Source organism: Rhagoletis zephyria, unplaced genomic scaffold (assembly GCF_001687245.7).
Source record: "Rhagoletis zephyria isolate East Lansing unplaced genomic scaffold, Rhagoletis_zephyria_1.1 Rzeph_scaffold_01054, whole genome shotgun sequence".
Classification (NCBI taxonomy): domain Eukaryota; kingdom Metazoa; phylum Arthropoda; class Insecta; order Diptera; family Tephritidae; genus Rhagoletis; species Rhagoletis zephyria.
The window spans coordinates 6,279-24,321 of NW_016158138.1; the positions used below are offsets into that span (position 1 = coordinate 6,279).

General features: G+C 35.5%; 2 protein-coding genes across 5 annotated transcripts in view; one reads left to right on the forward strand and one right to left on the reverse strand.

Annotated features, from left to right (window-relative positions):
• Positions 1-7,484: 7,484 nt before the first annotated feature.
• Positions 7,485-18,043, forward strand: part of plh (pasang lhamu) — a 104,992-nt gene continuing 94,433 nt past the window's right edge. For 2 of the 4 annotated variants that reach the window (XM_017615673.1, XM_017615671.1), the window contains exon 1: positions 7,485-7,834. Coding sequence is in view for 1 of the 4 variants with exons in the window: in XM_017615670.1 (XP_017471159.1) it covers positions 7,913-7,964 (52 nt within the window). In the remaining 3 variants the exon portion in view is untranslated. Of the gene's footprint in view, positions 7,965-18,043 lie in introns of all 4 variants that reach the window. The other 2 variants (XM_017615670.1, XM_017615672.1) reach the window with 2 other exon arrangements.
• LOC108362614 (uncharacterized) lies at positions 13,841-16,304 on the reverse strand. The gene is made up of 2 exons (XM_017615669.1): positions 14,011-16,304; positions 13,841-13,916 (listed from the first exon to the last, which is right to left on the reverse strand). Exons 1-2 carry the CDS (start codon positions 15,641-15,643, stop codon positions 13,885-13,887), a joined length of 1,665 nt encoding a protein of 554 aa, XP_017471158.1. The 5' UTR covers positions 15,644-16,304; the 3' UTR covers positions 13,841-13,884.

An 18,043-nucleotide genomic window follows, 5' to 3' on the forward strand; every position in this document is an offset into this window, starting at 1 on the left:
CTAAATCTCAGTTTTCGCTTACCGGACCATTGCAGCGTTTTTCAAGCGGAATTAAACGCCATAATGGAGGCGGCTCGGTGGCTTATAACCTCCGCCCCTCCAGGACGGCCTATCTCTATCTATTCTGACAGCCAGGCTGCTATCAAATCTCTCAATTCTAACGAAGCAACGTCCAAAGTAGCCATCGAATGCAGAAATACTCTCAACCTGCTGGCATCAAAATGCTCCTTGACTGTTGTATGGGTCCCTGGACACAGGGACATCCCTGGCAACTGCCTAGCCGACGAGCTGGCAAGGAGGGGGACGCAACTTTCTGTAGTCAATTCTGCTCCGAATGCGGGCATACCTCTAACCTCCTGCAAACACAGACTAAAGGCGAAACTCGTTGAAGAGGTAAATATAAGATGGGCTGTGGAAACCACCTGCCATATTACCAGGCAAATATGGCCAAAGATTGATGTAAAGCGATCCATAGCTCTCACCCGGCTGGACCGCTCCTCTCTCAGATTAGTAGTCGGGGTAATCACCGGACACTGCCTGATGGGCACACACGGAAAAAGGTTGGGATACCTCACCAACGATTTCTGTCGCAGTTGCAGAGACGAGGAGGAGGTGGAGACCCTCGAACGCTATCTCTGCCACTGTCCCGCCCTGTCCAACATGCGCAACCAATTCTTCAACAAGTACTTTGTAGATTGTTTAGCCGATTTGAACTCGGAGAACCTTCTCGACTTTTTGTGCTATATAAAACGCACTCGGTGGTTCAATTACTAAGGGAGGGAAAGAAACAAATGGCTTCGGCCAGTGGTATCACAACGGGCTTTTCCAGCGCACGTGTGCTCCGCGTTCTGCGCGGGGCAGCCACTCTAACCTAACCTAACCTAACCTATCGTCAAACGAAAGAGCACGCCCCATCAGAGCTTTTCACACCGTTTCTCTATCGTCAGCAGTGCTAGCTCTTTCTAGATTCATACCTTCACAATGTAAAGTTTACATTTAAAAGATCAGAATGTATGAAATTAGATGAGTTAAACAGAACCGTTACTCTTGAGCATACCGGTTACATGAGTCTCCAAAGACAGCATCAACAAGTACATCCAGCCGAGCTGTGAATACTCAAGAAGAACTTAACACATTGGACACTCTTGACTGTATTAAAATATATATTGACGGAAACAAACAGGATAGAAGCAAATACGCGACCGTGTTAATCATAAGCAAACAAATGAACAGGAGGAAAGCTTGATGTTTAAACTCCACGATACTTGTCCAGTTTTTCAAGCAGAAGCACCAGCTATCGACTGTTCCTTAGGGTGGGCTGCATCCAATCTGACTAAGAAAGCCCTTCAAGTATTCTCGGATAGTAAATCATGCCTTGAAGCGATCAAAAACAGAAGCAATGGCATGCCTCTCATTTCTTCTATTCACAACCGACTATACCACCTTAGGCAACACTTAGTCATTGAGTTTTTCTAGAATAAAGCACATCTAGAAATAGAAGGCAACGGCTACTGACAATTATGCTAAGCAAGCATCAGCCCTGAGAATAGTTCCCTCTGAGTTATGCGAAGCGTAAAATTCGTCTACAAACTGAAGCCAAACGGCAGTGGGAATACGAAGAAGCAAACACATGCAAAACAACGAAAATATTCTTCAAACCTCCGACTGAGGCAAACATTTTTGCGGACGTCTTTGTAATTTGAAATTCTGCAAACTACTACTTCAAACGATTTAAACGCAATAATGCAAAATTTGCTTTATTTCACTTTTAAATGGGAAATACTACCAAAATCTGAGCTTTGCTTTATTTCCAACAAAGGTGAAAATAAAACAAATTTTGCCTTATTTCCCATTGCTTATTAATACTATTTGTAACAAAAACAGTTTACTGACAGAAGGAAAAAGAATTTTGTTTATTCCAAAAAATACAATTACGCCAATATTTTTACTTATGAAAAGTCTAACAAAATATAGGGAAAGCGTAGTCTTTAATAACTGCTCGGCAAATTGGACATAGCGCTTTTGTATGAATTTTGTCTGCATGCTTATTAATATGTTGAAAATGTTGCTGGAAAACCTTAAAATGTTTGCATGGAACCATGGCGCAATAAACAGGTGAACTAATAAAACAGCTTTATTTTCTGACATTCGACTTCCTTATAAGCAAATTTTAAAGGCAATTTTTCTATAAGGCAGTGGCAAAATATTTCTTCTCCTCTAATTACTTCACCTGGTATAATTCCGCCATGGCATGGAACAAATAAAAGTTGCCGTTCCTGTTCGCAGCATATGTATAACACAGAGAATATTGTTTTAAGTTTTATCCTCAGTTAAAATTTCTGCATTAGCATCACTTGCTATATCTGAACTGTGGATTTCGTTTACGAAGACGGAGCGAACATGTGGTACGAAATAATGATGTAAAAATATGTAAAATTTTACCTACTCTCAGACTTCTAAATTTGAGGGTACACTTGGCACGAGCAGGCGGGATGAATGGCGTAATATACAGGTGAAGTCATAAACCAGCTTTCGCCCTTTATTTTCTGACATTCGGCTATCTTATAGTCACAGTTTATAGGCAAATTTTCAAATATATATGTATAATGTCTCTAATATTACTTCACCTGGTATAATGCCTCATGGGTGGGGTGCGTGTAATAATACCATACGCAATAATTCCTATTCAATTGGGAAACACAAACTTGCGTGTTTGCCGTTCAATGCAAGTGTTTCCTATGTAAAAAGAATAATTAATAGTTGTATCTGGTGCTCAAAAGATGCCATTAAATGCTCAACGGAACGAAGCAAGGCTAGAGATTTGTAGGGCTGACAGAAGTTAGAAGAACGAATGGAAAGTGGTCGTAATAATTTCCATGGCCCGATGGTTTTAGTTACATTAGTTTACAGAAAAAAATCACACTAGATGCCACTATCCAATTCCTATGTTGAATTGCTCGATGATTCCGAAAATAGAGTTATTTGTTTTCAATGGATGGATGGAGATATTTAGAATTAAGCGATCTTAATATGAAACTAAAATTCTCAATTAACCGTATATTCATGACGCCCTGATAGTTTTTAAGAAATTAATCATTCCAGATTTTTTGTTTTTTGATGAAAAATTAAAAACATTCAAACTTTAGCAGGGAAAAATTAAAACAACAACAGATTCTGTCATTTCTTTTCATTTGTGTTAAAGCTTGTTCCCTTACAAAAAATCAATCTACTAATGAAGAAAACCGATGGATAAATTAAAGAGAATCAGTTGTCAAATGAAAATGCGCCACGATTTTTTGTATGGAATATTAGTAGGAAAGAATGTTACTCATACGCCATGTATGTGCATATGAGTAACACTCTTTCCTGCTCATATTTCATACAAAAAAATACTTGCGCATTTTCATTTGACCTCTCATTCCTTTTTTATTTATCCATCCAACATAACCGCGAAGGGGTTGTGATAGTTTGGGGTGCGATATGCTAGAGCTTTGCAGAGTTTATGAATCAGACCGTCAATGCGATGATCGCGAGTCTTTCATAGCTGCGATAAAAATCGCATGGAGTGAGCTATACTTGGACTAAATAAAAAGCTTTTACGACAGTCTTCCCAACCGGACTTTTTAACTAATTAATTTTTTTGTACTTAGCCAGTGTACCTATTCTAGCGAATCAAATTTAAAAGCATATTTTTCGTGTTGTTCTTTAAAAACAACGCACAAAAACAAAAGAATGCAAAATATACTGCACATAACTCTCATTTTCCCCACATTTGTTCAAAACTGATCGCTCTTTAAAATGAAGATAAAACGGAGCTTTTCCGATACCAAAATGCAAAGGTATGAGCTCGTTTTTTTAACATATGTCCCATTCATTTGAATCGGGATGCATGTAAGTGCTCGTATTCAATTAGTTTCCTAATGTTGAAGGTTTGCATGTACGTATCTAGAGCGTAATAAAATAATAAAAATAAATTCTCTATTATTATGTTTATTTGTTTATTTAAGTAGATTAGCGCATTAAGAATTAAACTTTTATTGCGCAATACAAATAACGGATTACAAAAATATGTATTAAAATAAAATAAAAATTACAATTATATAAATATAGCTATGTATGCATATGTAAATATTAACTTAGAAAAGCCAAATAGAAAAAAAAAAAATAAAAAATTTATAAAAAAAAAAAATTAAAATAAAAAATTTATAAAATAAAAAATTTATGACCACCTTATTATGCGACTTAACTGGAAAAATATTCAAAGATACATTGTTTTACATTACTTTCACGCAGTGAGTTCTTTAGAGACAGTGGAAGGGAGTTCCAAAGTCTAACACCATTAACAAAAAAAAGCCTTGAAGAGCTTAAGTAGTTAAATTTCGGCAATATCAAATTAAAGGAGCGTGAGCTTTTGGAAAACTTAAGCTTTTCATATAGATATTCCGGCTTTTTGTAAACAAGCAATTTAAACATAAAAATACAATTACGAGCTTTTATATAGTTTGTTAGGTCACAGCCAAGTATTGAGTTCCTAAAAGTAGATATATGGTCAAATTTCTTCAAGCCATATACATACCTAGTGGCATGGTTTAATGCAACATCGAGTTTGTGCAGGGAGTGAAAGTCCAATTTGCTGTACACTACTTCGAAGTAAGTAATAAGAGGAACAATTGTGCTCAGAACCAGCTTCTTTTTCGTGCCTGAAGGTACGAAAGGCGAGGATACTCTCAGGCATCGCAGGGTGTAGTATATTTTACTCACAACTTCATTGACGTGGTCCTCACAAGTCATCTTAGAATTAATAATAAAACCCAAGTTTCTCACTTTGCTGACTAATTGAAGCTTTGTAGAACCAATATAAAGGTGAGGAATATCAGAAACTTGTATTTTATCTTTGCAAATAGGGAGTACATAAGATTTTAGAGCGTTGAGGCTGAGAAGGTTTCCAACAGACCACTCAAGAATCGCGCGCAGGTCCTCATTAAGCCTAAGTGTTGTGTCTTGGACCATGCTGATATGGTTAGATATATATAGTTGAACGTCATCGGCGTAGGCGTGTAGGCGAACGTGTGAGCATGATTTGAAAATGTCATTGATAAAAATGCTGAAAAGAAGGGGACCTAGCACAGAGCCTTGAGGTACTCCAGAGCATGTGAGCGCCATTTCAGAGAAGTTGTTGTCGATTTTAACTTTCTGTTTTCTGTTACACAGATAACTGTTCAGAAGCTTTACTGCACTTTCACCAAATCCAAAAAAGGTAGTTAATTTTCTACACAGGAGGCTGTGGTTGACAGAGTCAAACGCTTTGGAAAAATCTAAAAGACATAGAAACGTTAAGTGACCTTGATCAAACTCCTGCCGGATATCGTCCAGTACTTTAGTGACTGCAATCGAGCAAGAATGGCCAGCTCTAAAACCTGATTGAAGCGGGCTGAGTAGATTATTTACCTCGATAAAGTCATTTATTTGTTTTGCCATAAGCGACTCAAATATCTTTGATAACCCTGTTAAAATACTTATGGGTCTGAAATCCGCAGGCTCGGAAGCACCTGGTTTTTTGGCCAGAGGGGTAATAATTGCAACTTTCCAAGCAGAGGGGAAGGAGGAAGTGGTGAAACAATGGTTTACCAGATGTGTAAGACAGCTTAGTATGTTCGGCAAAATTAATTTTATAAATTTGATTGGTATGCCGTCGGAGCCAATGGCGTCAGATTTTACGCGGTAAACACTTTTGGCAACATCCATTTCCCCAACCGATATGAACTGAAATTTCGTTGAAGGCGGCAAATTGGGGGAGGTGGTCATGGGTAGTGAGCTATTGTATACTGTGGAGGAGTTGGACGAAACGAAAAATGAGTTAAGTAGATTAGGATCGAGAGGACAAGAAGCTTCAGATCGTGGCCGTACGCCCAACCTTTTCAAGTTAGACCATAGCTGTTTAGCGGGCAAATCGGTATTGAGTTTGCTACAATAATATTTCTTTTTAGCAAATTTCACAGAGGAAGAAGCTTTATTCCGAGCTCGTTTATAAGCGGTCCAATTTTCATTCGTGGGCTTTCTTTTCCAGACATTGTAAGAGATGTTGCGGCTTTTTATGGCTAATTTGACATCCCTGGTAAACCAAGGACAAGAACGTGACGTGATTGCTAGCTTGCGAAGTGGTACGTGCTTATTTAGAAAGTAACGTATGCTTTGGGTTAAAAAGTCTTCTTCGAAATTTCGTTAATTTAGGTTATAGAGTATCGATTTATTAAGCAGTACATGTTTAAAAAGTAAGTTTATAATTGAACATAAAGGTTTAGTTACCTATCCATGGAATGCCCCATATGTGCATTGGCAAAATACTCGCGAACGTTTTCACAAAATACCAAAGACACCCTCAATTAATAAAATAAATTTCATCCAATTGCTTAAGAGTAGAGCTCTTTGAATTTGTGTACATATTTATGTATGTCGGCATTTACAATTTTACATACATATGTACTAGGAATATTAATCCCGGGATCCCGGGATCCCGGCCTTTTTAAGGTCCCAAAAATCCTGGGATTCTTTGCAAATAATCCCAGCATTTTCGGGATTTGTAATTTGCACTGATGGCAATAATAGAAACTCCTTTTCTTGACCAGTATTGGCTATATTTCTTTTTTTATTTAATAATTAATATTTTATATTAATGTCTAGCTCATATACATATAACATCGCGCAATAGGTAATTTTAAATACAAATATCAATATATTCGCGAAGCTATGGGCCAAATATAGTGAAACTGCGTTTTTAGTTTTTCACTCTGACGTCAGTAATTAAAAATGATTTAAAAACTTCTGAGAAATGTGCTTAGAAAAGGAGTATGGGTATCAAATTAAAGAGGAAATCCTGTAGAATTTAAACAGATTCAAGAGTTTGGTGCAAACAGACTGGTAAGTATTGAAAATATCCTTTTAAAATTTTATCCTTCAACTTTCGCAATATTAGTTTTTGAAAAAATTATAGGTTAAGGACTTATATAAACTCGATTACATTCTCGAATTTTGTCATTCTAACTTTATCAGCTTAAAAAAGTACCTATTCGTCCTTGTGAATCCAAAAAATTGTAATTTTTTTAAATTCTAAAGAAATTTCCACTTGCATTTGGTTCCCACATTTTTATTCTACATGGCATTGAATTTTTTAAATAATTTTTGGAATTAAACATGTCTTTGAAATTACAAAGTCCTTTAAAATAAATTCCGACGTCAGGGAGAAAAACGCCACTTTAAATAACAAACCCACTTATTTATTATTTATTTTATGGTAGGAGAGCTTCTCAAACAATATAGAAGCAATTTCCTCGATTTGAGTTGTTGAAAAGTAATGAATATCTAAATCCCGGGACTAATCCCGGGATTGTAATAACGACATACCGAAAATCCCGGGATCGGAAAAAGCTTAAAAATTAACATCCCTAATATGTATATATGCGCCTCAAGAAATGCACACACGCAAGTAGAAAAACTTACCAAATTAGCAAATTACACCGTCAGCTGAGAATGTCACCATTGGGATTTGAGAATGGCCTCCTAGTTGCATTTGCTGTGCCATTGACATTGAATTTGTAATTTGGGGAACTCATTTAGTTAGAAAACTTAGCGCACTAACTAAAGGTGTTATCCGGCCACGTACAAATTATAATATGTATTCGTGAAAGAAAATAAAAACGAAATCATATAAAAAGTGTCTGATCGTGAAATGAACTTGACGCCTGTTAGTCTTGGTTTTTGAAGCAAATACAGATTAACTCGTGACTCAAATTAGTTCCCAGGAATCCAGTGCAACTGTTACATACGAGTAATTCGGGTTAGTTTTAATTACGAGCTCAGTGCGCTACAATATGTATTGTGTCTTTCATTATCAGACATTCATCATGCATAACCAATGACGAAAAATGTTGACAATCAATTACAAATAAACGTTTCAATGAATTGTGGTTGGTGCTTTTTTATAGTTCTTGATGTTTTTACAGTGATCGGACGTAAAAAAAATTCTCTGTGGGGGAATCTGGAAAAGAATATGGTAGATTTCAAAAAAATGTGTAGGTTTCTGGGTTTGGATCAAACTTTGTACAAAAATTAAAAAAAATCTACAAGGTTTCACCTAAATTGTAAACTTTTTAATAAGACTAAAACAAATTTAATTTTAGCATAATAAAGTGCAAGATTGAAGTTTCTAAAAACTGCGTTGAGTTTTGGCAATATTTTCATTGACAGTGTAACGCAGTGCCTTCCATATCAAGATATTTTTCGAACATATTTTAAGAGATTTTTGCAACCTTGCGGAGTGCCGCCAGCTTTTCTTTTTATCACATCACGAAGTTGCGAACAAATGTGGCACGTTCCAGAAACAGCTAATTGGGATTTACCGATTTTGACAATTCTCAAGTAAAAGTAAACAACGCCTCAGAAACTTTAGATGTACTTAAATTTGCTAATACTTTCGCAAAAATCGCCGTTTTTTAACATTTTTGCTATTATTTTATGAATCATATGTTTTGCAATTTAACACAATAAAACCAAATTGATTACTGAGAAAATTTACTATTTTACAGTTTATTTTATCCTGCCATTCGGCTTTGTTTACTTTTACTTGAGAAATTTCATCGTCGCCGAGAATGTGGAATCTTGTATAATATCAGTTGTGTTACCATATAGTGTTTAGTGTTGGACAATTTTTGATCTTAAAATTAAGAAAATTATGTCGAGCAAAAATAAAAATAATCAAAAACCCGAATATGTGGTAGAGTTCAGACCTTGAGTGGTAGATGCTCAAAAAAGTGGCAGGTCTACCACAACGTTGTAGAAGTCCGATCACTGGTTTTGTTGCTCTTTGTTCTAGCAGCGGTTGTTCAATTAACCCCTGATGTCATTTGATGAAAACAAAAAAATTTACATGTGTATGTACATGAATACATATGTAAATATGTATGTATGTATGTACATACCCTGTGGGGAAAATCTCTAGTTCTGAACTGGGGCGCTTCTAGTCCATCTAGACCCAGTACTGGTTCGCGATAAATCTCTTTTGCATGCAAGCAACTGGCGAATTTAACCTGGCGATGTCCTAGGAAGTGTCAATTGCCACCCGCTGCATACCTTTTTCGATAGTTCCGAACTAGTCCTAAATTCTATAGTTCCGAACCAGTTCTGAAATCGACAGACGAAAGAAAAAAGTATCATGATTTTTCAATCTTTTTGGTTCTTCCGTGTGTGCGATTTTAAGTTATTTTGGAAGAAATGTGATTTCAATTTGAAATTAAATTTGTTTGAATGATTGTAAGAAATGTACGTTTACATACCTTTAGCTGTAGCTGAGTTTTCAGAGGTGCTCGCTGTTATTTCTTAGATTCCAGACGGTCCCAAGATGTTGAAATGTTAACACAAATTTTAGTTTTGTATTACCAAGCTATGAAAAAGCATCTGCGAAGAGCAGAATAGAAGCGTACTTGAACGAAAAGCCGCCGAACACATATATATGTAAAGTAAACAAGCCCCCCGCTGCATCCCTTATTCGATAGTTTCGAATTGGTTCCAAATTCGACAAATAAGATCTAGTTCGTTCTGCATCCCGTTTTCTATAGTTCCGAACCATTCCTAAATTCGTCACTTTAGATATAGATGTCTAGTGAAAAAAACTGAAAAAAATAGTTTTTTAAAAGTACCACTTTTCGCCGATTTTGGACTGGTGGGGATTTAGTTCCTATCGGACTAGTTAATTTTTGGCGATAAAGATCTAGTACGGAACTACAAATTTAGTTCACCAGTTCGGGGTTTCTCTGCAGGGTATGTAGTTTACCAAATTTGATTTGATGATGCGTATGAGCATCAAACTCTCTCTCAATGTAGACGGCACCATCAAGCGTAAATTACAACGTTATTTAACGCTCTTAATTACGCAATTAATAATAACTAATTAGCACTGATTACGTAAATACAATAATATAGCTATGTACACTAGCAAATACCCGGCGTGCTTCGCTGCGCCTTTAGTGGTATTTTTATGGTGTAACTCTTTCCCAAGACTCTAATGGTCTCATTTATAAAATACATACTTATATTTAAACAGCTTTATGAAGTAAGATTTTCAAAAAAATTTCGATCGACGAAGCATTGTTTATTTATATATATATTTTTTTTTGTGTGTGGGTGTTAATTAATATCTTTTCGAAGGTAATTAGAATATATGTAAAGTACCGACTTCCTCTTGGTAATTTAATTTATAATCTTTTAACTGGAGTCTACCATCAAATGCGTTTTAATTCAATATTCAAATACCGTATATTGACCCGATTTGAAAAAAAATCTCCCTACTATAGAAATATGTACTACCGTATTAACTTATATTTTCAAATGTCGTGAGAGAGAGTAAGAAAACAAAAATACTTTGGAGGCACTGCGAAGCAGGGTGGCAACCTTCCAAAAAATATTTTCGGCTGTAATTGCCATACCTAAACAAAAGCGTCAGCGTTGTCTGGCGAACAAAAATTTCTCATGCCCATATATTTTGTATGAAGCATACCGAAATAACGCGGCGTCAATGCTTCGCGGTTAGAAAATACGATTATGACAGGGCGTTAGAGAGTGAAGTTGGCTGCAGAAAACGGCGAAACTATAATTTTCGCCGTTCACACAAACATACCTTTGTTTATTGCTGGTGATATATCTTTATTTGACGTAGCGTTGCACTTCGGCGTTAACGCAAGGCGTCAGAAAACGTTCAGCCCAACGCTTTTGTACAGGTATGGCAGTAGACTTTCTTTAACCTCTTTCTTTTAACAGCCATACTTCAACATTTACTTTATCTTATCAATTTGCTTTGACTGAAATTTACAAAAATGGCCTCTCCAATATTGTTTTCAATATTTTAAAATGGACCTCTAGCAGTACATCGGTGAGAAGTGCATTCAATTCCTTGCATTATTTTTGACTGATGCGCGTGCAAACATACCAACAGACAGATAGACAAAATTTCTAAAAACTGTTGATTTGGCCTCTGTTGCTCTAATAAAGGCCTCCCATATTAATTTTTCTTTAATATCAATAATGTACAGACTTCGGTCTTTTACAAATTTATTATCAGGCCAATTCTTAATACTCCCAGGGAGTTTGTTCTCCGGGAATTTGTTTCTCCCGAGAAAGAAATCCCCCAATAATTAACTCCCAGGAGTAGCATTTTCCCGAAAACTTGAGAGGATTAAATTCGAACTTCGAGAAAGCGTTTAACACTTTTTTAGAGCTCAACTCCGCCATTTAGTATACAAAATCCTCAAGGAATTTTTATTCATGATAGGAGGAAAGGGAAAAGAGAGAAAACTCCCGTGGAGTATATGTTCAGAATCGGCCTCTATATGTATAGAATTAAGCTTGAGAACACCAGAATGTCACCTTTAGGTGAAAAAGGATTTTTTTATTTAAAAAGCTTATTTCTCCAAAACTGTTCAAATGGCATATGTGGGAATTGTTGTTAAACAAAAAGCCAGCCTCTCAAGAAAAACCATGACATGAAACCATGAAAAATGTCATAAAGAAATTGGAAAAAAACTTCAACATTAGCTTTTGTAAGCAATGAGATTTGAAGTGATATGCAAATGTTTAAAAAGCATGCATTTAACGTTAAAAATCAGTACAATGCTTATCGGTTAGTATACGTTTTCTAATAGTTTCTAAACTTATTTAATACTTTAACTCACTTTTAAAAAAATAAAATTCTGGAAAATATAAGAGCCTGAAAGCAATTTCGTATTCTGCACAAATTTTCACGCCGATAAACGGTTTCAGAGTATAAATTTACCAATCTTAAAAAAATATATAAATAGCTGTGTTTTCGTATTCTCCAGCAAAAAATATCCAGTAACTTGCCAGTACCAAGTTTCGGAGAGTAAGTCAATATTTACTCCCAATGAGTGAAATATGCAAGAAAGTACGAAAACGCAAAACCAGCAAGAAGTTGCTAGTTTTATGAACAGCTGATTTATTTGCTATTTTCCGATGCAATTTTCTTAGAAAACTAGTATTTTCCATCTATTATATATTTAAATGGGTTTATTTTGTCAATTGCAACTCTAACAGCACCACAAACAATTATTTTGTTAATGTGAATTACATTAAGCATCATGCCATCAGCTGTTTTTCTTACTAGCAAATAGTTGCTAGTAAAAATTTATCCAGTAAAAATCCAGTAAAACTTGCAAGTTCAGCTGTCATTTTTCCTCTCTCAATTTCCCCGCTTTTGCTAGTTTCTTGCAAGTTTTTGCGTACGAAAACGACATCCAGTAAAAAAACAGTAAAATTAGTACTGGATTTACTGGATAGTGCGTACGCGAACAGGGCTTATAGTACCTGCCATGTACGATTTGTTTGGAAATTACCCAAGTACATACATAAATACATGGGGCATTTCACCTCAAGTGACCCAACTTTTGAAATCTATGTCTTCCGATCGGGATGAAATTTGCACCAAGGTTAGTCCTAAAAAATAGTAGTTATGACACAAAATTTCAATGGGATCGGTCAAACACACTCCGAGTTGGAGGGTCTAGAATTTTGACATTTTGGTCAAACGGCCATTTTTTCGGATCCATATAACTAATTACCTATTGTATTTAGAAAATTTTTTCAGGAATGTTTTCGATAGATTTCTCTTCAGTCTTTACAAATTTTATTTTTTTTAATTAAAATGAATTTTTTTTTTTAAATAAAAAATAATTTTTTTGTTTTTTTTCAAAAAGGGTTTTTTTTTTTATTTTTTTTTGCTCAAAAGAAAGCTTAGGTATTTTTCTTTAAGAGCTTTGTGGTCGCTTAGTGGGATGCAACTTGTGTATCAATCAAAATTAGCGTTTAGTAACTCGAAACAGCGGTTTTTTTAATTTTTAATATATGACCTATTGTCTTCTTTTTTTCGTATTATTGTGTAAGTGTCTCGGAAACCTGAAAATAAAACTTATATGAGAAGGTATATACAATTACCTTTCCAACGGTATATAACACGCCTAACCAAAGTTTCATACCCTCGATACTGCCATTCCCGTAGTTAAGGATGATTAAGATTTTTCGTAGTCTAACACAGCAGGTACTCGATTTTGTGCATCCAAACTCTTTATTAATAGCTTTGCAGAATTTTGAGTATTAGATTTGCATACCTACTAGCACAATATTTAAAAGGTATGAAGAATATGGGATTTTCCGGTAGTTAAGGATGATTAAGATTGTTTATTTTTTGCTCAAAAGAAAGCTTAGGTATTTTTCTTTAAGAGTTTTGAGGTCGCTTAGTGGGATGCGACTTGTTTATCTATTAAAATGAGCATTTAGTAACTCGAAACAGCGTTTTTTTTAATTTTTAATATATGACCTAAGTTTTTCTGAAACCTGAAAATAAGACATATAAAAAATTAGATACAATTACCTTTCCAACGCTATATAACAATACCCACAATATGTACACCTTTGGAATAAAATAACTGTTTTTCTATAGAATTGGTCAAAATTATGAATTTTTTTATTTATTTAGAATAGTTTTTAATATATAATTTAATAAATAGATACATAAAAAGTATACAAGATAGTTAATTTTATAATAGCCAGCCTTCCATCCACCTTATTTTCCACCTTTCTTTGTGGCTTTTTTCGTCAATCCTTTCTTAGGGTTACTGGGTTCTGCTGTTGATTTCACTTCGGGTTTCGCTTTTGGAAAGAAATCACATTGGGTAGAGGAAGAAAACTTCTTTAACTTGAGCCTTCCATCGCCAATCGGTATGAAAGCATGATATTGAGCGGTACCATCGATTGTTACTGCAGCATCGAATCTGCTCTTCAGTGATTTCGCAGTTTCCGCATGATCATCTTTGCTACTAAAAATTATTTCAGTTTCTTTACAGTACTTCTTTGCCCACCGGAATAAAGCTTTCGCATCTAAGATACGGGCTTGATGAGAGCATTGGAGGCTATACTTCGCTGCATTTCTTTTAATATTTGCTCCTATACCATCACATGCTCCTTTACCATGAGCAGTAGGATGAAAATGCCACTCAGCTGGTGTATCGAAATCTGTTTCATGAGCCATAAGATTTGCGAAGCTACTTTTGTTTTTAAAATGCTGACGAGCTCCATCCGAAACGTAGTATACCTTCGCTACTGTGAATTCGGATTTTAGATAATTTAGTATTATCTTCTGGTACTCATAAACAGCAACGGCGTCATGCTTCAAATCGTCGGATATGATTGCCATACTTTTATGTTCCAGTTTTCCATCTTTCATGTAGTAAATAACTATTGTAAATATAGTTGCTTGGTCGTTATTGAAATGGAATGCTTGTATGGCATCCTGGATAACATATTTATAGTTTTCTGCGAAATCGTATGAAATAACGAATTCACCTGCCTGCAAATGTATCTTCAAATTTTCGAAGAATGACCGCTGCTCCTTGACTAGAAAGTCATGGGTTCTCAAGTTTACCAATCCGGTACAAATTTCTTCCACAAAATCGTCCACACTTAAGATAACTGTTTTCAATGTGCACCTTTCAGACTGCAGCCAAGATTCAAATTTGACCTCCTCCACAAATTCTCGGTCAAAAGACTTGACCAAATTCTCTTTGATGAACGTAGTTCCCGGGCAATTTGAGCATTCACCCAAGTGGCAAGAAGTTGATACATTAGGACACATTGTCAATTTAAGGCAATCACGGTAACTGTTCAAATCTTCCGGCGAATCATTTGTTAAATAATTCAAGTTGATTTCCTTCAACATCAGCTTCACATTTTCATGATAAATGCAAACGCATACTGTATGAGTTCCGCTGCTTCCTGCCAAGACGCAATGTTTTGGCCTGAGCTGGGTAAATTTTGTGAATCCAATTTTAATATCCTCGTGTTCAGATTGAAAGCTCGCGAACAGCTCATTCAGGTTGCAGAGAATTATCCTCTTCTGCATTTGAACTTTCTTACCGTCAATTCGTACAGACACCCAGTCTTTCATCCCTGGCATCAGGCGACTCATATCATCGCGCTGATAAAACTGAGTCACTAGAGCTTCAGTTTTGCACTCTAAAGGTTTTCCTTTCTTTGTGTTTGGGAGTGTGAGTATGCCATGCTCTGCAACTAATTTTTTAGCAATCCTGGCTTTTCTTTCTGATGTTCCAAACTCAGCCATTGTTTTTGCGCGACTCCATGTCGGTGGAGCAAGCGTGAGAAGTTGAATTTTTTCTGCTCTACTAGTTGAAGTTTTGTACTTTTCTTTTATTTGCTCAAGTACTTTTACTGCATCCTTGTGGTATTGGTTTTGGCACTCATCCCTTGAAGTCATATTTTCTTCAGTAAAGTTGGAGCCATCGTCATCGGAAATTCGGTCATCCTTCTCAGATTCAATATGGTCTCTATCTGGAATAACGTCTTCACAAGGCTCATTACTTTTCGAAGTCGGTAATTCCTTCAATTTGCTGAGCTCTTTCCTGCACGATCCACAAATTCGCATCCGTTTTGATAGCGTAGGGAATTTTGATATTAAGCCGTCAGAAAGCCGTCGTGTATCTGAAGAAACGTGGTTTTTTTTGTTGAAGGGATTAAAGCAAAAAGAAGCAAAAATTTCTTTATCAAGCTTAGCCTTTTTATGAGCCATAGCTACTGAAAATATTAATTATGTAAATAACACAGTCTTTATTTTAACGCTGTTTCTAAAAAAGTGGTCTTCAAAATGACCATACACTGCCTTCATAAACTATAGCTGATTTATTATAGCTACTTATAGGTTGCGCGAGTAGGTATGAATATCTATTGAGAAAAGGTTTGGACGAATCTGCTGTGGTTAGGTACAAAGAAAAATCTTAATCATCCTTAACTACCGGAAAATCCCATATTCTTCATACCTTTTAAATATTGTGCTAGTAGGTATGCAAATCTAATACTCAAAATTCTGCAAAGCTATTAATAAAGAGTTTGGATGCACAAAATCGAGTACCTGCTGTGTTAGACTACGAAAAATCTTAATCATCCTTAACTACGGGAATGGCAGTATCGAGGGTATGAAACTTTGGTTAGGCGTGTTATATACCGTTGGAAAGGTAATTGTATATACCTTCTCATATAAGTTTTATTTTCAGGTTTCCGAGACACTTACACAATAATACGAAAAAAAGAAGACAATAGGTCATATATTAAAAATTAAAAAAACCGCTGTTTCGAGTTACTAAACGCTAATTTTGATTGATACACAAGTTGCATCCCACTAAGCGACCACAAAGCTCTTAAAGAAAAATACCTAAGCTTTCTTTTGAGCAAAAAAAAATAAAAAAAATACCCCTTTTTGAAAAAAAAACATAAAAATTATTTTTTATTTAAAAAAAAAATTAAAAAAAATTCATTTTAATTAAAAAAAAATAAAATTTGTAAAGACTGAAGAGAAATCTATCGAAAACATTCCTGAAAAAATTTTCTAAATACAATAGGTAATTAGTTATATGGATCCGAAAAAATGGCCGTTTGACCAAAATGTCAAAATTCTAGACCCTCCAACTCGGAGTGTGTTTGACCGATCCCATTGAAATTTTGTGTCATAACTACTATTTTTTAGGACTAACCTTGGTGCAAATTTCATCCCGATCGGAAGACATAGATTTCAAAAGTTGGGTCACTTGAGGTGAAATGCCACACATATATAAATATGTATGTCGTGAAGTGGAAAACTTCCACTTCCATCTTTGCGGGGGTATACCTGCAACCTCCGCGCTGTGGGGAGCCCTATCGCTCCGCTGCTGCGCCGACATTTACAAGGAGCCCTGGCGCTCCGCTGCTGTGTTGCTTGCTTGCTGCGGGAATTCGACTGGCACACTCCCGAGTTGCTGTTGGCACTTAGCTGGTGTCTGATTGGGAGGCTGGATGCCCGGCCAAGTCCAATAGTAGATTCCTGGATATTTAATTAAAATTCAACTGGTCGCTTTGAGGCATTGTGTACAAATACAAGTGAGATATCTTAGCAATAGACGTCATCCTGGGCCACAGCTGCGATCATCTGTTTTTTAGAGTTGCTTATTTTGGTCTAAAGTGTGCTTTTTTGACCTGAGTTGCATTAAATAGTCTCTTAAAACTTGGTAGTATTTGTTGTTCAAATGGTAACATATATGCCCAAAAACTTGAAAAATATTAGATGATTGCTTTTTAAAAATGCTATTTATAAAATTTGGTTTTGATTGCGACATTAGAAATATTCAGATTATAAAAGTTTTTCACATATGTTTTAAGATTTTAAAGCTTTTAAAATGTACGGTAGAATGCAACAATGTGCTTGAATTTGTTTGCTTCTTCGTCAGCTTATTCGTTTGCAGACTAGAAAAATGGCGAACAGCCATCAAAATACTGATTCAAAATACACACGTTTTGTTTTTTGTACATTTTTTATTTTTGTAATAAAAGAAAAATTAAAAGTAATTATGCATACGTATATACATATGTAATAAAATTTGTTTTATTATATTTTATGTAAAAATTCTATTTTTGTGTACTGTTTTTTCTTTTTTTTCTGATTCAGTCGAAAATTGTAACGTTTACACCGTCAATATTTGTTATGACCAGGGAACGGATTTTATGGAAATTGCCTTTTTTTCTGCTAAAGAGATAGAGTATATTCGATTAAGAATGTCCACGATTTAGCTTTCCCTGATTCCATATATACACATTTGATGTTGCCTTTTTTAAGATATTTGCCTTTTTTAAGATAATTGCCTTTTTTTGCCTTTTCTACCCTTAAAAAAGTGATTATAGCATTTACAATTTTTTTTAAAGATTAAAGAATATACACATGCCCATGCGGCTTATAGAAGCGCAGGGACCTCTTGCCAAATTGGTGTTGGAAAAATTCAAAGCCGTTTTCTCAGGTAACGTAGGCTTGGAGACAATAAGGGGTGTGGATAAAATTGTAAAAGGCGAGGAAAACGCCCTTATTCCTGATAATATGAACGTTTCAAACGTTCCATATTTAAATTGGGCTCTACTTGCATCAACTTACGTCGAGCGCACATTTAGC